At 54.8% G+C, this 20,020-nt stretch overlaps 5 protein-coding genes across 5 annotated transcripts; 2 read left to right on the top strand and 3 right to left on the bottom strand.

Moving 5' to 3' along the window:
* Positions 1–219: 219 nt before the first annotated feature.
* KVR01_000632 (uncharacterized protein) lies at positions 220–1,528 on the bottom strand (the record flags this gene model as incomplete). The annotated part of the gene is made up of 1 exon (XM_044789710.1): positions 220–1,528. Exon 1 carries the CDS (start codon positions 1,177–1,179, stop codon positions 220–222), a length of 960 nt encoding a protein of 319 aa, XP_044650581.1. The 5' UTR covers positions 1,180–1,528.
* A 6,325-nt stretch (positions 1,529–7,853) lies between these two features.
* On the top strand, positions 7,854–12,210 carry KVR01_000963 (uncharacterized protein). The gene is made up of 2 exons (XM_044793648.1): positions 7,854–8,444; positions 8,510–12,210. The coding sequence occupies exons 1-2, from the start codon at positions 8,198–8,200 to the stop codon at positions 11,917–11,919; spliced, it is 3,657 nt and encodes a 1,218-aa protein (XP_044650912.1). The 5' UTR covers positions 7,854–8,197; the 3' UTR covers positions 11,920–12,210.
* A 486-nt stretch (positions 12,211–12,696) lies between these two features.
* KVR01_000323 (uncharacterized protein) lies at positions 12,697–16,337 on the bottom strand (the record flags this gene model as incomplete). Its single annotated transcript, XM_044782296.1, has 5 exons — positions 12,697–15,039; positions 15,110–15,253; positions 15,542–15,889; positions 15,945–16,124; positions 16,317–16,337. The coding sequence occupies 5 exons, from the start codon at positions 16,335–16,337 to the stop codon at positions 12,697–12,699; spliced, it is 3,036 nt and encodes a 1,011-aa protein (XP_044650272.1).
* Positions 16,338–17,035: 698 nt separating this feature from the next.
* On the top strand, positions 17,036–18,374 carry KVR01_001005 (palmitoyltransferase SWF1; the record flags this gene model as incomplete). The annotated part of the gene is made up of 2 exons (XM_044793186.1): positions 17,036–17,124; positions 17,213–18,374. The coding sequence occupies 2 exons, from the start codon at positions 17,036–17,038 to the stop codon at positions 18,372–18,374; spliced, it is 1,251 nt and encodes a 416-aa protein (XP_044650954.1).
* Positions 18,375–18,487: 113 nt separating this feature from the next.
* Positions 18,488–19,909, bottom strand: KVR01_000437 (uncharacterized protein; the record flags this gene model as incomplete). Its single annotated transcript, XM_044783505.1, has 1 exon — positions 18,488–19,909. The coding sequence occupies one exon, from the start codon at positions 19,907–19,909 to the stop codon at positions 18,488–18,490; it is 1,422 nt and encodes a 473-aa protein (XP_044650386.1).
* Positions 19,910–20,020: the final 111 nt, after the last annotated feature.

Below are 20,020 nucleotides of genomic sequence, written 5' to 3'. Positions count from 1 at the left end.
GGACGCAACCGGATGTATATCCCAGATCAAGCCCAATCATGCAATGCCGCATTCAGCCAGACTTATGCGTGCGTCACAACCTGACAGTCTCAGAGTCCAACTAATCCTTCTTTTCTCGTGTCCATGTCCAACAGTTCCAGCAGCATATTATCAATGTTGTGGCATTCCAGATCTGGACTTGGTTTTCCAGGAAGAAAAGTAATGTTGGCGCGTGTCATCTCAAAGCGTATCTGTAGGACTGCACGTGCCATGGAAAGCCCACGTGCACCCTGAATCTTGATCCGCGGCTTGGGTCTCCTCAAAACCTTTCCCCTCCTTGTAGATAGGAGACAGCCTCATCTTACCCTGAAGGGGTACCTCGAGGTACTGCAGTACTCCAGCCTGCACCGTGATCTCTTGACGCTTGTCGTCATCATTGAGCCTAAAGCTAGCCTCAACCTTCCAAATTTCGTTGATGTCCTTGATAAATGGCCCAAGAAACTGGCGCTTGGTGTTTACAGATCCCCTGAGCCACGACCTGTATGCATATGGTCCCTGAATCTTAATCCTCTGCACCTCCGAGTAGGGGACGAGTCGGAGGAATGAAGGACGCATCGCAACGGGAAAGTGGTCGGCGTAGTATGGCATGCTCTTCTCCAGAGGCGGAAGAACAACCGTGATGCTCTCGAGCTCTGGTAGGCCAAGCCCAGTGTAGAAGTGATCTCCATTGTTGTTCAAGAAGATTCTCCCCAACGCCGTATCGCGAAGGGTGCTGACCTGTTTGGAGTCCCTGCGACGCATGACATCTTCGGTCAACATGACGTAGAAGAAATCAGCCGGAAATGCGACGTGTCGGATTTTGGACCTCGGTTGATGCAGCATCAAAAGCAAGGCAAAGTAATCATCCACGTAGACAACATCAGTGGAAGGATTGTAGTCGCGGGCTTTGTAGAGTCGGCCGCGTTGGCGGAGGACTTCCCGCGACTCGTGGCAGACGTGTCCCAGAGAGAAGTACTCAAGAGTGATTAGCTTGATTCGAGGCACGGGCGACTTGGGTAAACCTCGGGGTTTGATCATGCGACAAATCGGCATCTGGTTGTCGGTGAGAATGTCGTCGATGATATGCGCTTCGTTGAGGGCGCACTCCCAGATTTGCAGGCGAAGCTCAGCTGGGAGCTGCCGAAATCGGTGGAACACCATCTCGCCCAACACTGATCCGTGGAAATTCTCGTCAGTTGCAACGAGAAGCTCAAAACTGATGGATGTGCTAGAGACCTACAAGGACAGCGTGTCGAGGCAAAAAAGGACTGATCGACCAGTCCTGTACTTGGCCAGGCTCGAATTTCTTTGTGAGGTTGAGTTTAGCAACCTTGGAAGTTTGCAGACATGGAGTCTTAAAGGAGACGGTGGGGTTTCCATAGAGACAAACTGATAGTTGCCTGGTACCCATGTAGCTAACCTAGGAAGCAGGCAGAGAGAGACAAGTGCTTTAGAGTGTGAGGGACTTGGACACAAACTGCTCCCTGTTGAGGGCAGTTCCGCATCTGGGCATATAAAACATGATTGTTCAAACTGTTTTCCTCCGGCTCAGAGTCATGGAGAACATTGATGAGGTTGGTTTTAAAAGATATAAAAGAAAAATTGATACCCTTCCAGAGGAATGAGCTGAAATTTAAATGAAACAGCAAGTGTATGCCAATATCCAGTGACAACCTTGGAAGTAGAATCACCAGCCCGAATGTATATAATAACAGCCTGTCCATAAACAGTATATAAGAGGGATTTCACTTTTTCTATCTTAGTTGAGTCTTGTTTTGTTAGAGAACCCGATAATCAGTAATGGTGAACAGTGTCTTTGCATCTGACGTGTAGATTACTGTCTCGCACAATATGTCAAGATACTTGGTGAAGCAAGCGAGGTTCAGCAGAGGCCAGACTCTCTGATTTGCTTGAAATTATAAAGTTTTAGATAGTAAAGCTTCTTCCTGAGAGAAAATAAGGAGGCAGGAACACAAGTTTGGTGGCCTGACTCTGCAAGATGTCAACATCAAACAGTCTCGAGAGCAGAAAAGTGGTCTGTGTGCAGCCCAGAACCACCATGACACACCACAGTAGCAGTCTGCACAGCCCATTGCACCCACAACACTTGCTACCTGGGATTGCCATTCATCCTGAGGTGGTTTTCTCTTGTTTCCTATGAGCAGATCCAGAGATAGTGGTTGTTCCCACTTGGATCTAGAGTGCACAGTCTGTAAACATAAATGAAGAATCAGCCTGAGCCAGGCACCCTGCGGTATTATGAAAAGGTAACTTGAGCTGTTGCGGGTCCTCTTGCCTGTCATGTGTGCTGGTAGTACACCACCTGTTCTTGGGCAATGACAAACTGGTAAGTGCTGTCTGGTCCGACGAAGAATTCATTACGATAACTTTCTCTGTATTTGATTACACACAATGGAATGCTGTGTGTATCCCAGTGCTGTCACCAATCCAGGTCTTGCAGTCCTGGGCTCAAAAGATGTCGGTGAAGCATATCAGTGACTCATCCACATCCTTCAAAGGCACATTGTGAGCAAATCGCCTTGTTATCCCAGACCTAGTTTTTAAATGCAATCTTCTGTTTGCATAGGGTTGCACACCTCTGCTGTCGGGGTTAACTCCTACCCCGGGTTGCAACAACTAGCCGGAGAAAGAGCTACAACCCATCTTTCAATTCCCTGCCTACTTGCAAGCTGACCGAGCCACTGAGGCCACTTTAACTTCAAACTCTCCACCTGATCCATCTTTTACTGCGCAGTTGAAAGCTTCCAATTCTACAAGGCTTGTTTCATAAAGCCAGACAGACCCAAAATGCCAAACCCCCACCCCAAGCCCGGACAGGCCACTGCTAAATACACTCTCATTGGATACACTTCCCCACCCTTCATGGTCAGAATCAAGACGATTCATGATCAATGCCAGGGTCTCTGGGATTTCGAGCAAGACGACATGAACGAGAATCTCCACTGTGGTATGTTTACCACCCGGCCAGGATTTGTGCAGATACTTCACCTCAAAGCATTCTTGAGAGCATCAAGTTACATTGAATCCCACAGCTTGAGACTGATACACAGCAGAAATTCAGGACAAGCAGGTTATTCTTGACCTGGCTCGGGTCACCATGAACGATCTCGTCCAGCAGGTTGATTGGGTCATCGTACAAGGAGGTTTCCATGGTCTGGAGCACGGGCAGGACGTCTCCCATGTTTACCTTTCCTTTGATTACGTGTTCTAAGACGATGGCAGAGCACCCTTGTCCCTGGAAGATATTCCTGACTAGGAGCTGCAGCAAGTTCTTGTTGGGGGTGAGGGCTATGTCGAGGTGGTATGGGATTTCTAGGCACCCAATGGGCATATACCAGGAGGGAGAAGATAATCAACTGCTGAGTGGGAAGTCCTAGAAGGGTCAAATGATTAAACTCAGCGTGAAGAAGACCAAACATACGATGAAATTATTGTTTGTTTCCGTGGTAGGACAGAACTTCTCGTGGGTAGACACTCCTTTGTGGTGACATTCCCTTCTAGCCGACAGTCTTCTAGCCGACAGTTGAGTGAGTTATGGACCAAGGCAACTTTCGTTTATAGTGTCAATGTAAGTAGGAAGGGGTTCTCTTCACAAAACCATTGAACCCCGTGTAAGCAAAGGTCATGTTGTCGATCAGACGGGATCACAAGTCATCGGACGGGATCACAAGTCATCAGACGGGATCACAAGTCATCAGACGTAAGTCTTTTCCTGGACTGGATTAAAAGTTATTAGACGGAAGTCTCTTCCTGGGTGGGATCTCACACATAGCCGCTGCCAGGATGGTATGCCCCCGTCCCTTCACAGGTTTTGCTAAACAGGAGCTCCTATTAGGCCTGTAGTTTCTACCTTGTTACCTAACCTACCCTAGGTATCTAAGTACACAAGAACACGGAAGAACACGGGGGCCCCATCCTCTTTGCCACACCAACCCCCTTACTTTCCATGTGTGCTCACATCTACTAGCTAATATTGATCAACACATGAACTCACTCAATATTATTCCACAGTAAAGGGTAGGGGTTAGGTGTGGCAAGGGGCCCTTGCAGGGGTTTCTACATGGTCACTTAATATCGATAAGACTGCCACACCGCTACCTCCAGCCCGGAGGGGCAACCTTCCAAGGTTCCTTTCTTGTTTTCTTCCTGAGGCAGACCTCCTCGTAAAATCCACATAATTTGGTGCAAATCTTGAGCCCATGTGCCATGGAGTCCGAGTGAGATCTCACCCACACCCTACAGAATTACCTTGCAATTCCCAATAAGAGGTCTAAAAGGTCTTTATGCCATTTAAATCTATTGCTTTTCTGGTGGTGTTTGTATTTATATTTAATAGTAGTATGGATGGCTTAGTAAGTGGAACTGCACACATTCCCAGCTTGCATTTAACTTTCTAGACTACTTTCTTAATCTTTCATGACAAGTGAACACAATCAGAATAACCCCAGTACAATTGTTATCTTTCTGGATCAAATTACTAACTTGCAGACCTGTTATACTTAGATTGAGCCCTGGAGATATTAGAATTACAATGCTATGTAGCCATCAAGCTCTTGTGACATGTAATTGGAGAACCATTGCAAGAGACTGTCAGGTAAAGGGGCTGCTGACGGAATGGCATAGCGGCCAATAAACCTTCTGGCTGCTTGAATTTCCAAAAGGTATCATGATGTGCGTATTGAAATTATTCGGAGTAACTTTTTGATAAATCCGCTCATGGGCCCCTGCATTTCGGGAGTCTATATTGCCAGCAAATCCTGATCGTCCATCATGGAAGCTGCTGGAGCTGGTGTATGATTTATCGTCAGGTGATTCTCCATAACCAATAGAACGCACTATACAGTGTAGGATTGCAACTAAACCACCGAGGAAGGCCTAGTCCTGTTGATGGAAGCTTTATTAGTACAAGTTGCCGAAAGTTGCGATACTGACTGGGCCGGTGTTCCACATGAGACAGCATATTTCCTGAAGCAACAATAGACACACAACTATGAAATTTCTCCTGTTCAGCATCTCTTAATTCTAATCCTGGAATGGACCAAAAAGAATTGGGCCGCCGCAGTTGACCATCTCAATACGTAAACAGTCGCTGATCTTCAGCACGGTGTCACGCACCCGCATCCCCGAGCCCCCTAGAACGAAAGCCTGCTCAGGTGAGCGAGGAGTCAAACCTTGGGAAGGAACGCGGAGCCGTCCCCAACAGCGCAACTGTTCTATATAAAGAAACGCCACCAACGTGCGCGCGGATAGCTCGGCAACCGGGCGCTCGGGTCCATCCTGCCGGTACACGTTTGCAGGGACCAAAGGCACGGGGCAAATGACACTAAATGCATAGCTGCAACGTCTCGCTTTGACTGGTTCACGACGCGGCTCTGTTGGTTTTGACAAAGTCCTAGTCTGGCCACTTGCAAAGTTTGTACTGGCCGTGGCGTCCTGTTGTAGATGGAGCCGTCAAGTTGGAAAGAGGGCGCGACCTCCATTTTCCGCCTCGGATACGAACCGTGTCTATGGCACTAACTTCTTCAACAGCATGCCCCAAGTCTGCTTGCCCCGCGGCATCGAAGAGGCTGTGTGTCGCGTAGATTGCACACGTGAAAGATACTTGTGTTGAAGCTGCCGAGTAGTCAGATCACCTGGGTGATATAGAGTAATGGGTCCTCGATAGCAAACCTAAATTTAAATCAGCCTCTTTATGTTATAGTTAATAATTTCCTTATATCTTAGACTAGAAATAATAAATTAATGAAATTCCTTTAAAGTTTAGATGAATATTAAAAATTATAGTTTTAAAATTATTTAATTTATAACTTATATAATATTTCTATAAAACTTTTTAATATATATCTTATAATAATTTTCTTATATATAATAGTTAAAATTAATAATTATATTTTTTAAAACTTAATTTTATTCTACTTATTTATTCTTAATTAGAGTGAATTAACTGAATTAGCTTATATTATTTTAGATAAAATGACACTATATTCTACGCAGATAGAGATGATTTCAACCCTACAAGGGACTTCTGGCTTGTGGGTAACGTTCAATCATTTGGGGCATGGGATCCCGATGGGTAAGGTGTCTTCCGAGTTGCACCGTGTACTGTGATGGCCACTGTCCTTGGCTATTTTTGGGACTGGGTCCAAGCGACCCCACGAACTTGTTGTGGACGGTGGCCCGTCGGGCGACCAGCGCCAGCATCTGAGGCTTTCGGAGCTGGACTGTGCATGTATTGGACGGGCCAGAAGAAAAGCGACGCTTCTTTGCACCTGCAAATAGCAACTGAGGGTAACAGGAGGCCGTATGTGGGCAGGAGAGGCACGCTGTTGGCCGGCAGGGCGGAGGTTGAGAACATTGAGGCGAGGAAGTGCAGGGCTAGGGAGGCAACGTGCAGCGGGAGAGGAGTGATCCGTAGCTATATATTGCTGGATGGTAACGAGCACGTTTCCTGGGGACAGGGTAGATCATGCACGAATGCAATACTACGGTACCAGGTTCGTGCTGAGCGGGACGGGCCACGACGTTTTGTGAGGCTGGCACGGTATTAGAGACTCTTGGCTGCTCCGGAGTGCTTTGACGCGTGAGACGGGTATCGATCGTGTCGTCAGCGTGCAGTGCAAGTTGAGTGCTTGAGGAGCCTCGGTGGAGTCGTACTGCATATGGAAGACAGAGCTCCCGAGCAGAGTCGTTTCGCAGGGTGTTCATCCAGCCGCATTAGCGGTAGTGTGGTGTAGCATGTTGACCTGGAAGCCCTGAGCTGAGGAGCCAGTGGGCAGCTGGTGGGCTGAAATAAGGAAGCTCAGGTTCAGCAGCGTGGTCGTCGACCGGGATGACAGCTCTCCAGGTTCTGGACCCTGCCTTTCGAGATGGGCTAAGCTTATCTGGGCTACATGTCCTGTGCACGGTAGGGTGGGGTGGGGGCAGGGGGGGCACGGGCAGAGGGGAGGGGAGAGACTTACACTAGACCCACATTGACACCAACTGGGCAGTTGGCACAAGTCAGCAACAAATCACATGAGGTGCTGACTGGAACCTGGCAACCTGGTCGGCCCAAGCAGACGTCGACGGTTTTTTAAGCGCCGGCATCGTCCCCATCACACAGCCGGCAGCGAATGGGACGGCAGTGTCTCCTGTCGGTGGTGGTCTAAGAATAGACATGACAAGCATACCAGCACGCACTTGGCAGGCCCTGCACGACCCAATCAACCGATTGAGCTTGCTTCCTCCACCCCTTGCGAAGCCTATCCAGGTCTAACGAGCACGCAGTACCCACGCCGTTGACCCGATCGTCGCCCCGGCCGTCGCAGTTGTGCGAGTCTGCGAGTCTGCGAGTCACCTCGCCAAGTAGCGGTCATGACAGTTGAGGGGCAGAGTGCTACCTGGTAGGGCCACCCCAGACCTCTCCCCGCCGGCCTTCCGATCGCGCCGTCAACGCCGAGAAACCACTGCTCCACCCATCGTCGTCTGCCGCTGAGGACCCGGGGCCTGCATGACCTTCCCGTGGTTGTGCAGCTCCTCGCCAGGTCCGTTGGCCTACTGTCTGACTGTCAGGACTGTCTACTTGACACAACCGTAGGCTGTTGCCCGGGCCCTGGACAAGGCAGGCAGAGGCAGGCAGGCGAGAGGCCATCTGCAACCCTTATGCAGGCCGATATTGGGGCCACTCACACAAGGAGGGGGGACATGCAACAGTCCTCCGTGCCGTTGTACTTTTCGCCTCGGTACCGCTCCCAAGAGTCCCCAAGAGCCCAGAGACCAGGCCCCCAGGCCCCCTGCACACCCTTGGACTGTCGATCGTCAACCATCCGCTTGGGCAATCGCCTGTTTTTAATCTATAATCTAATGTAGCTGCTCCCTCTTGGACCGCACCACACCCTTACACAATCAGCCGCCCTGCCGCCTCGCCCGCGGGCTGGATTTGTTGTTTCTGCCCTGACCTCGCCCAACCCGCTCAGTCTGCAATCCAAACGCGGCACTGTCTGCTGTGGACCGGCTTGCCATCAGGCCCTACGACAAGACAAATACGGCACCTTGCCAGGGACGTGGGGCTCTCGAGGACCACTTCCCAGGAGCATCGCACCCACGCACGCCTCATGCCTGCTCAGGTATATAGACTGCGACCCAACCGTCCAGGCCGCACCTCGCCGGACCAGTCGTCATGAACGACAGCCGCGATCCCAGGGCTCTGCGCCCGAGATTGAACCCTCTGTTGACCTCATCTCTCGGCCCCTACCCACACAACGCCAACACCCCCATCTCCGCCATGTCCTTCAGCTCAAACTCTCACAATGCCCCGACCCCAGTGAGCGCAATTCAGCCTTACAACCCGCAACAGTGGCTGCCCTCGCCAATGCCGGGCGCCGGTCCGGATCGGGGCCATCAGATGAGCTCCCCCGAGTCAACCGGTAATGCTAGATCCGTCCTCGACAGCAACCGCCACCACCGCGCGCGAGCTAACGTGAGAATGCAGGCTCTCCCCTTCCGCCTCCTCCGTATTCTCCCCCGCGAAGCCAGAGACCGACTAGCATGTATCTCGACGGGGCTCCTGCTGCCAACATGTCTCTGACTCGGGCTCCTCTCCCCGCGCCACATCGTCCCTCACCTGAGCCTGCAGGGACGCAGTCATTCCCGCCTCCTCCCAATACCAGAGGCTCATCTCGTGAGAGGCGGTTCGGCCTGCCATCTTTCGGGAGGAGGAGGGATGCAGACACGACAACCTCCCCTGATTCAGCTGGAGGAGGCACCCGCCCTGCGTTTTCAATCACGTCCTCGAGACCCACCCCCTTGAGTATTCAGATCCCGCACGGCGTCCCCTCGCGGAACGGCAGTGATGCCTCGTCCCAGGGCTTGCCCCCAGGATCTCGCAGGGCTGTCTCCACCGGGGCCATCGATACACCGACTTCAGCACGATCAAGGTCTGCTTCACAGTCCAGGTGGAACCAGAGTCTCCCGTTACCCCCACCACCTCCTGGCCCTCCACCTGCGCAGTCCCGGTCTCAGAGCACAAGCCGCAACTTCACCAGTGGGAGTGGGAGTGACCCTGTTGCATCACCACCGACAAGGCGGCCGCCTCCGAGTGGTGTCACAGCGTTGGGGCCGGTGCCACCCACACCTGCCAACTGGGTAGACGAGGAGCGGACCCCGCCTGAGCCCCAACCCCGGCCTCAGGAACCCCTACGGCAGCGGGCTCCCTCCGTTGGCCCTAATCCCATCGGGAGGGCTGATGATAGCCCAGAACCCGAGTCTTCAAACAGCCCAAGCGCTGTTTTGAACAGGAACAACGCCGTAAGAGGCGACAAGACCCTGCGAGAAAGGCGGAACGAGAGCCGGACAAGGACCTCGCGACTCTCAATTGACGGGTCCATTGCTAACATGGATAACATTGTTGTTCCACCCCCATCTGGCGGACTCTCAAGGAAAATGACAATCGGCAGAGGAACACCAAGGAGTGCAGGGCTTTCTCAGACAACACCGCGCAGCGCAGGACTGGGCGACAAAGAAGAAGAGAGCAGCGGGTCAACGCCACGTGCTCCCGATTCGGCGAGACAGTCAAGTATGCAGATATCGACACCGCCATTTTCCCCTCGACCCCTGGAGTCCCAGCAGGCTGCTACGGGCTCGTCGTCTGTGGCCCCAAAGGCCTTGCCAACGCCACCTCCTCACAGCCGATCTGCATCGGCTTCTAAAGCGAGAATGTCACTTGACCATGCACTAGCAACACCAAAGTCTGCGAAGACCATCAACAGGGAATCGGTGATCAAACAGAACCCCGACCAGTTCCGCCATGAGACGATTGAGAGGTTTCAGATTTTCGCCCAGGAGGAAGCCACTGCAGTCGACGATGCGGAGAGAGTCCGTCTCTTTGCCGACTTCATTGTCAATGAGTCAAGGATCAGAAGAGAACGGTACTCGGCGGCCATTGGTGCCATGGGCTCAGAAATCTTCGATTTGACCCGGGACCTATTTCGTCCCATGGTTAACCGGCGAGAATCAACTACATCGCAAGGCAGCGAATGGACGCCACAATCATCATTGCCTAGCAGGTCGCACCGCGGCTCGATAGGGTCTGCATTTCAGGGGGACACCCCGAAGCAAGGCGAATCGAGCTCAGCCACTCCACCAGCGAGTTCCGTACCGATGTCGCCGACTGGTCCACCACCAAACAACACAAACTGGAACACTGACTACCGACCAACACTGTCGCCCATCTTGAGCATGAGCGTGAGCGACAACCACGACGATGACTCGCGCGGCCGTCCTCCTAGTCGCTGGTGGGAGTCTGCGTCTTCTGGGGAATCTACGAGATGGGAAAGGTCGAAAAGGGAGTCCAAGTACATGAGCGTGCCCAAGGAAGCCCGCGAGGCTCTTCAATGGTTGGACAGCCCAGGAGAGTCCAGCGCGCGAGGACATTCGAGCGAATACCCACCAGAGAAGCAGGGCTGGCACGAACAGCAGCCTGATGATACCTCTCAACATTACACCCCTCAACCGACGCGAACTCCGAAACAGCAGCAGTCTCTTTCTCTGCCCAACACCCCAAACCCGAACTACTCTGACGTCTCCAGACTGGTCACGCTCCCGCCGCCCTATCCTCGCCATCATCCAGCCGTGAACAACAACCACCCAGATCTCGCCGAGATTCGGGCCTCTGTGCGCGCCCTTAGCGATCTTTCCGAAGTGGATGCGACCAAGGACCGCTTCAATCGCGACAGCCGCGCGCTCCGCGATGAAGCCGAGTCGGCAGCAGCCAAGCGCCGACAAGCCCTTCGGGCTAACCTCCAGCAGGAAGTTGGCCTGGGTCGGATGACATACAGCGAAGCCGCAGCCATTGAGGCAGACTCAGGCGAGAGCGAGAAGCAGGCCTCCAAGGAGCTCGAAAAGAAAGACTTCGACCGCTTCCAGACCGCTGTGGTGGTCCCGCTGAACGACCTCCTCACCTCCCGGATCACAAAGGCCACACAGCTCTTTGACGAGCTTCGGTCGCGGCTGTTTGTGGAGACGAGGGAGCCCAACCCGAACATGCCGCAGGAGGAGGGCGACGAGCATCCGGAGCTGCTGGAGAAGCTGACGCTGCTCAAGTGGATCTTCGAGGCGCGCGAGCTGCTGCACCGCGCCGTGTACGAACTCCTCTCGGACCGCAACGACCGGTACCGCGAGATGGTCATCACCCCCTACCGGCTGGCGGGCAACGAGGAGAAGATGGCGCACGCGTCGGCCTTCTTCGCCGAGGACGCGGGCAAGCGCGCGCTCGCCTTCGCGGGGGAGGTGCTGCAGCGCACGAGCGAGTTCCACGACGTCGTCGAGGAGAACGTCGTGCGCGGCGTCGAGGTGCAGCTCTCCGCGTTCTGGGACATCGCGCCGCCGCTGTGTCGGCTGCTGGACCGGGTGCCGCTCGGTCCCGGCCCCGGGGGCCCGGATGCCGAGGAAGATGAAGAAGAGGAGTGGGACGGCCGCACGCTCGCCGACTTCCGCATCCAGATCCCCCAGGCCGAGATCGTCGAGAACCCGAGCTACGTCGACCACCCGCTGCAGTACTTCTTCAGCCTGCTGCTGCACTCGGAGAAGTCGACGTACCAGTTCATCGAGTCGCAGACGAACCTGTTCTGCCTCCTGCACGAGGTCAAGGAGGCCGTGGTCGCCGCGCAGGCGAGGGTGATGGAGGAGGACGGGCGCGGGAGGGAGGAGATCGAGGGGTTCAAGAGGGAGGAGGGCCGGAGGCTTACGCACGACCTCCAGGAGAAGGTCCGTATCGTCCAGGACCAGTGGAAGAGCGCCCTCGGCGACAGGGTCACGCACGTCAAGGAGCGCGTCGGCGGGTGGCTGCTCGAAACAGGCGGTTGGGACGAAAGCCTCGAGGAGAGGGGAGTCGGGTCACTGTGAAAGGCAGACAAACAAACAACCAAACAACCAAACATAAAGAGAGGTATGCCCACGCGGGCGCCGAGGGGAGGACAACAGAGCAGTAAGTAGACAAGGGACGGTGGGCGGGTTTTGAGTTAGCACGATACCCCCTTACGCTTTCACGTTATGAAGCAACGGACGGACGGTTTCACTTCTCATGTAGATATTACATATGGCCTGCAACCTTGCAGGTCTACTTTCCGTACAAGGTCTTGGATGTAGTGGGGATAGACAAGATGATATCTCTGTCAATCAATATTGTGCAGCATGGTAATGTTCGAGAAACCGTGAATGGCTGGTGGTAACATACTAGGCCAGTGTCTGTCTGCATAGAGTGAGGAAGTACGTGGATGTCAGCCACCACACCTATTCAATGCTTTCAGGGTGACTTCGATCGCTGAACGGGAATGAAGAAGACAGCACAGGGGTCAAGTTTGCCATGCCTACACCACTCATGTATGTGCTGGTAGACTGCAGTCAATAAAAAAGGGGACACGTGTATGATGGGGTCTCGGCGCGAGGAATACTTCTCTACTCACGCAGTCTGGATCGAATTGCTTCAGCTATCACGTTAATGGTTTATTACTGAAATAAAGCTCAAGAGCAACCGGTCGAGTAACCAGTGAGCCCCAAGGGTATCTGATAGGTAGCATGAAAACAAAGCCAATGAAGTCCGAAAGACCTCAAGTCATCCATCATCCGCAAAATTGCTGTCGACATGTATTTGAAAGAGAACGCTCCGACGCAGCCCGACACTCATCCCTCAGGCGGCGCCTTGTCCAACATATCTTTTAATTCCAATCTCATGGCATAAAACCGTGGTTTGTGCTTCTTCAGCAGGTAATCTCTGTAGCCGTCCACAAGCGCCTTCTCCCTGGCATTTTGACCGGAACTCGAGGGAGCAACTCCGGATTTCTTCTTCTGACTGTACTCCCTGATCTTCCTTAGTTTTTCATCATCGTAATCTGTCCACACTCCCTCCTCATCCTGAGGTATTCCTTTGCCCGCCGCGAGCGACTGAAGTACCACTGTCATGGGCCCACGTTGTAGAGAGGCCGCTTCCATGGCTGAGGCGATGTGTACGGTTGAATAGCCCAAGGCCTGAAAATGCTCGAACTGGGCATTGGTATAATCTTGGTTGTATTGAGAAGTATCAGCTCTGGCTTCAGTGCGTGCTAATGCTGGAGAGGGCGCAGATGAGGCCGGGTTTTTCCTTGATGAGTTGTGCTGTCCTGCGGATATCTGCACAGCTCGTGTGGACGTTGCAGACACATTTTTCTTGGACTGGTGATGAGAAGCATCAGATGGTTGGTTTGGATATACATGTGTAGGCCGAGCGATCACCATCGCCTTGGACCTCAGTGGCGGGGCTGAAGCGGGAGGGCGCGCGGCAGTCGAAACGGCTTGCAGGGTCCGGTAATGCTGGGGTAGTGATCGCTTTGTAGCCTTCAGGCTCGAGATACTGTTGCGTGCTGCATGCTCGGCCGGCCCACCGTCATCCCCCGTACCGGAGACAATCGTGTTCCTTTCGTTGGTCGGCCTTCTATGACTAGGACTGGACTCCGAGAAAGGTAGTCGATTCGTGGAGACAACACCGTTGTCTCTGGTATGAGCGGGAGGCGAGAGGCTAGTAAATGCTTCAAATTCGGAATGAAGCTGCTGTGAGGGGCTGTTGCCATCGTCATCTGTCATGTAGCCGTTGTTGTCACTTTCGATTGTCTGACGCACATCATCTTCGGAGCCTATGCCTTGTCCGAAATCCTGGGTCTCAGGCTCAACGAATCTCTGTTTCCTCGCAGGCGCTGGGTCAGGTAATTGGTCAATCTCTTCAGTATCATGGATACCATTGTTCAGGAAGGCGTCGGCCTCGTCCACCGAACACATGCCTTCTTGTTCTGTCGCAGCACCCCGCGACTTCAATGGCGACGAGAAATCTTGCACGGCTGAACGGCTATTGTACCCTCCCCCAGACCAGAGCTTGTGCTCCGGCGTTTGCGGAATTGCTGCCTCCCGATCGTGCCGGCGGCGTTTGCTGGACCTGTCCGAAGGATAGCTGAGTTCAGAATGCAGATCATTCGATTGCTGAAAGGATCGCTTGACGCCTGCGATCGGTGAAGAAGATCGGTATGCCGGGGACAAAGGCACTGTAGGAAGCTCCTTAGGCGCCGTCACAGCGTCCGATGTTTGGACCAGCGCCTGTTCTTCGTCGTCACCGTGCGCCTGTTCGTCTTCAGCCATCGCTGTTGCATCCTCATCCTCATCCTCGTCATCGTAGGAGCCGATGGCTTCCTCGAACTCTGCTAGATTGCGATTATAGCATTCCTTCAACTCCTTGGCACACCCTGCGAGCTCCGTCCGGTCAAAGCCCAGCCGCTGTGAAACCTGCGTCCAATCACGGTCCTCGGCCTCACAATTCTGTTGGGTTGCCGTGGAGAACAGTTCCCATAGCTCAATCTCACGCCCATGGATGACAGGATGGAGTTCAATCTTTGCGCCGCTGACATCCATATAGTCTCGAAGATCTTCGTAGAACTGGTCCCTCAAGCTTGAGTTGTTTCCATCCAATTCGGAGTTCACATCCTCCTGGGCATCGTCGTACTGTTCGTCGTCTTCATCATTTTCATGCCCGAGCGGGTCGGCATTTGCCTGCCAAGCATCAATCATTTCCTGTTCTCTTCTCATCCGTAGTAGATAACCCCTCATGAGTGACTGTAGGGGAATAACAGAGGCTTCGAGCTGAGCATGATCTCTTCTGACGACGTGACCCCTCCACAGTCGTTGGAGCAGCATCGCCGACCGAGCTCTTCTCTTGCGCTCTTCCTGTCTCTTGAGCCTCTCTTCGTCGGAGACCGGGAGTGTCCTCTGTCGTGTAGGCGGTCCTGGACTGGGGACTGCTGCGGAAGACGAAGCTGAGGTGCCTTTAGCCTGGGTCCGAGGTGCGACGGGCTCCCGGGATGCTCGTATTTGCGGTTTGGGCCGAGCTACTGGACTCTCTGGTACTTCCGCTCCGCCCTGTAATTCTGATCCTTCTTGCTCGAACGTAGCCTTCAAGTGCCTAATCCATCGGTTGCGCCAAGACTGCGCTGAATGCCGAGTGTTCTAAGTATCGAGTTAGTCGGTATAATACATGGACACATATTTGATGCAGAGGTTGTGAGACTGGACTCGCCTTCGCTGCCAGTTCTTCAAAGATCTTGTTCCCATCAAGTCCTCTAACCGGCCTGCCTTCGGCAGCGGCTATCTCGTGCAAGCGTCTAATCATGTCGAGTAGTGCTTCGTCATCCTCCTTGGTGAACCAGGTTCTCCCTTGCGCCTGGTTCGCCGACGTCGAACCTGTAGGTCTGGCAGCTGGGGGTTGTGCTTTGGATGGACTAGCATGGGATTGTGGCGCCCGATGAGCCGGACGGCTATCAGATTCAGCAGAAGATCTCGCCCTAGCATCCTGCGGTGGGTTCTCTCGAGGCAGATTTGGACGGGGTCGGTTTGACACATATTTGACCCATCGGTCCCTCCAGGACTGTGGCGTATGACGATTTGGATACTTGAGGAGGTCAGTAACGAGGAACCTTCAAGTAAATAGACGTTAATGGGCCAGGTTCACCTTTTGGTCTAGCTCCTCGAAGATCACATTGCCCTTGATTTTGCTACCTTGTTGCTCCTTGTCCCAGACAAACTTTGCCAAGATATCATCGTCTTGGGCGGTGAATTTAGAACGTTGGCCCTTCGTAGGCGCGGAGGTCGCAGCGGCCCTCGAAGCTCCTGCAGGTCTTGCCGGGGCTTCTTGGATTCGGTAGTCGTCCCGGGATTGCAGGAAGCCGTTCTGGACTGAGAATTGAATCCACTGCCACGAATATGATCCTGGAGGTGGAGCAATGCCATTTCTCTTCAGGTGGTCAGAAATAAGCATGTCGGCCTGTTTTTCGAGCGGCACCACCTCGCCTCCGTTGCCCTGAGGGTGTCAGTGAAAAAGGTCGGTCACTGCACGATGGGATATCTCATTTTACCTTGACAAGATCGACCCATTTGTCGCGCAGGGGCACCCGATGGGAGATAAAAAGCTTCAAGCCCTCGAAAAGATCGCCATGGCCGCTGCCTCCGGTGCCGTCATACACGATCGGCATGGTGTTGTTGTCGTGGTTGTTGTCGTGGTTGTTGTCGTGGTCGTTGTCGGGCAGGTCTCGACCCTAACCCTTGGTAGTGGTGGAAGAAGAGGTGAAGTGCTGCTTCGCGTCGGATCCGGGTTGGACTGTCGTCTCTAGTGTCAAGAGAGGAGAGCCTCAGGTTGGTGTTGAGATGCTGGGTGGAAGTACACATGTGTATCTTGGTAGATAGGAGTGGCAGATTGTTTGCTGGTGAAACTCAGTCCCGAAAGCAACAGGCGGGGAAAGTGCGTGCATGAGACGGTGGTTGCTCTTTGTGAAATGGCAGAGGTCGACCTGAGGTACCAAGTACGGAGTACGAGCTGCTTGGTCAAAAGTGAGATCCCTCAAAACCGAGGATTCCCACCATCGTTCTATCTCTTGGTGGTGTGCAGAATCGCTCAATAAGTATGCGCCATGGAATTTGTCATCGAGATCTCAAAACGGGCGTCTTACACCAGAGAAAGTCACACCTCGACGCCGATGTCCTGCGTGATTCCGACGCGTGACAAGGTTGCAGTGAGTCGCGCTCTCACGCGAGGCCTGTGCCCCGCTCTTTCCTAGCGAGATGCATGTATCGGGGCAGGCTGACGCCCGAGTGCAACTAAGAGGTACGACAAGACAGACTACGCACATGCTGTTTCCGGACTGAGGATTCAGTTCGCCATACAGGCTGCCCACCTCTTGCCCACCTCCTGCCACCTCCCACCAGGCTGGGTGCCTTCGACAGCTGAGAGAGAGCGTGGCTTGCCTGCACCACCCGCCCTGACAGCCTCCGCCTCACCCGGCCCTCCCCGTGCTGCCTGGTTCAGCTGTTGACCTCGTCCGCCTCATGTGATAGCGCTGCCCTCGACAGCCATCACTTGCCTCGCCCTTGACGGCGTTCGTGGGATAAATTTAGCTGTTGCAGGTCCTCATCGTCTTGGTCACACTCGCACAATGACCCTGGTGACACCATGGGGACCTTCACGACCGTCGCACTTGTGGTGCTCTTCATCTCCTTCATGACATTTGTAGCCTTCTTTGGCCGTCTCCCAGCGCTCAGGTAGGGATGATACGATCACCTCCCTCCCTCCCGTTGCTTGGAGACATCAGACATCCTAGGCCGCCCGTAGCTGACCTGCCGCTGCCAGGCGCACCCCCATAGCATGGCTCCACCGGTTCCTGTGGGCCACACTGCCAAACTCGCTCCTGGCCCTGGACCGGAAGATCACCTCCGGGCGTCTGTCGTCTTCCATGCGCCGTTTTGGTAACTATATGATGTACGACAGACATCCGACTGTCTTGATATTCTTCATATCGCTTCTCGTCGGCGGTGAATACATGTACCTGCCCACCGTCTGGCCACAGCTTGGGTCTCTCCAGAAGGCCGTCGCTGTGCCGGCCATCGCTTGTCCATACATATTCCTCTACCTCTCCGCAGCATCGGACCCGGGCTACATCACACCCGAGAACCACGTCGAGCAGATGGCTCACTATCCCTACGACTTCACTCTCTTCCACCCCGGTGCACACTGCCGCACATGCCGGCTCCTGAAACCCGCAAGGTCAAAGCACTGCACTGTTTGCAAGCACTGCATCGCAAAGGCGGACCATCACTGCATTTTCATCAACGGCTGCGTTGGCGAGGGCAACCTGCACTGGTTCATCCTTCTCCTATTCAGCACTGCATTTTTGACAGCCTATGGCTCATACATCGGCCTGTCCCTGCTCAGCGCCAAGATGAAGGCGCGTTCCCCAGACTTCTCCATCTGGCCGCCCTCAGCCAAGGGCTGTACCTGGACCGCATACTTTATTGTCTGGACCTGGGGTCTGCAGGACAACGTCGGAATGGGGAGCGTGACCATGTTGACGGCGCTTACGTCCCCGCTCGTGTGGGGCCTCTTCTTGTACAATCTGTACATGGTCTACGCAGGCACCACGACCAACGAGTCCATGAAGTGGTCCGACTGGAAGCTCGAGATTGACGAGGGCTTCGCCTTCAAGCGGCGCATGAGCCTGGCGCGTCAAAAGGACCTCCGCAACGAGCCTGCGTGGACTAGGTGGCCGCACGAGGCCGAGCAGATCCTGATCCGGACCGAGAGCGGGAACCCGCCCAGGGCGGACAGCACCAACATCCCCGGCGTCGGCGAGTGGGAACGGCCCAAGAGTCTGCGGGAGGTGGATAACCTGTACGATTTGGGTTTCTGGGAGAACCTTCGCGAGGTGTTCTGGCCCAGATACCGTTTTTCGGGTGGCGGCATACCTGTCAGCGAGCGAGTTGGGCGGAATGGGCTCAAAAGGATGAATTCGTAGCGCTGGCTCTGGGTTTCGGTCATGACGGTGTTGTCAGGGCTATGTAGAGGATACATTTCAGAATTATGGCCCAAGATGGCGCGAGTGCAAGGCAGCATCGTCTTCTTGCAGGACTAGAACGAGGCCGGGCCTAAACGTCTCCTGGCTCGAGGCCGCTCTACAGCCGCCTCCATCAGCTCCATCTGGTCGACGCGCTTTCTAGCTCTCCATGGTCTGATCCGCCCACGGCCTACTGGCGCTTGAATCTGCTCCTCAGCCTCTTGTACCTCGACAGCAGGCTGGCTGTGGGGCGGCGTGGACGTCGAAGGAGAGGTGCTGAAGACGAGCTGGTCGAATGGCACGATCTCGGGCTGCGCCACCTCGAACTTCCTCGCGGGAGTAGGAACGTGGCCTGCGAGTCTGCATATTGACAGCCTCGCGCCATCGATGCCCATGCCCCCGAACCTCGGGTCACCCGCGCCCGTGATAAAGATCTCGGGGTTCCAGCCGTCACCTTCGAACCAGTCCATCTGGCCAGCCCTCTCCACTGTCCGCATCTCCTCCCATATGTGCAGGCAAGCCTGCCTCAGCGGCGCACTGCTCTCCCACATGACACGATCCGTGTCGTTCACCAGCTTGTCCGCTTTTGTGAGGACCACACTGGTCTTGAGCCCCGCATCCCGCAGCACCTCCAACACCATCCTGTCGCCCTGCTTGACACCAGCCACCGCGTCGATCAGCAGCACGGCGCCGTGGAGGATCTCCCTGCGGTTGAGGTACTTGAGGATCTCCTCCCCCCAGTCGGCGCGCGAGTTGAGGCCGTAGCCCGGCATGTCCATCATGATCAGACTGTGGCTGGGCATGGGCTCCCTCCTCTGGCCCTCAGAAGACCTGCGCTCGGCGCGCCCGCGGCCGCCCTCCTTGCGGGCTTCCTGCTCCGCCCGCGTCAGGGGCCTGGCCGACAGCGGCGGGCCGAAGCCGTAGGCGTTCATGGTCTTGGTGCAGCCGGCCTTGGGGCTCGTGATGGCTATGCCGGCGCGGTTGTTCTTGGACCCGTGGCTCGCGCCCGCCCGCTTGCCGCCGAGGCCGGCCAGCGCATTGACCAGGGTCGACTTGCCGACGTTGGACCGCCCCAGCAGGCATACCTCTGGCGTGCGCGTGTTGATGGGCAGGTGCAGGAAGCGCGGCGCCGAGTAGAGGAACTTGGGGTTGCTGAAGAGCGAGGCGGAGCGGGTCAGGCCGAGGGGAGGGGTATCGGAGACGAGGTGGGAGATGGGCGGCTGGACGGTGGGGGGCGAGGGATGGAAGGAGAAGGAGCGTGGGGGCCCTTCATCGCGGCTGTGGGGGTGTGGTGGTGGTGGTTGCGAAGGTGGTGGCGATGGTGGTGGTCGTCGTGGGCGCGAAGCTTTGGTCGATCGCGACGAGTAGGGCCGGCGGCTGCAGGTACGGAGGGGCACCGCAGACTCGGATCGGGGCATGGCCATGACTGCCTGCAGGAACATTGGCCGTAGGGCTGGTGGCATGGCCAGCAGACTGGCTATACCTCGTGGAGACATTGGTCGCATGTGAGAGGGAGGCTAGGAGGCGTCTCCTCCACGTGGGCAGCTCAGGGGGGAATGCGACGCCTGAGCTGGTGTCTGCTGATGGTTGATGTCTTGCAGGAAATC

The sequence above is a fragment of the Diaporthe batatas genome (assembly GCF_019321695.1).
Source record: "Diaporthe batatas strain CRI 302-4 chromosome Unknown Contig00001, whole genome shotgun sequence".
Taxonomy (NCBI): Eukaryota; Fungi; Ascomycota; class Sordariomycetes; order Diaporthales; family Diaporthaceae; genus Diaporthe; species Diaporthe batatas.
Note: the sequence above shows the minus strand (reverse complement) of the source record. Positions and strands in the feature narration are given on the sequence as shown.

Coding starts and splice junctions, on each gene's coding strand:
- KVR01_000963 (XM_044793648.1), top strand. CDS start 8,198: ATGAACGACAGCCGCGATCCCAGGGCTCTGCGCCCGAGATTGAACCCT. Junction 8,445..8,509: donor GAGCTCCCCCGAGTCAACCG/GTAATGCTAGAT, acceptor GTGAGAATGCAG/GCTCTCCCCTTCCGCCTCCT.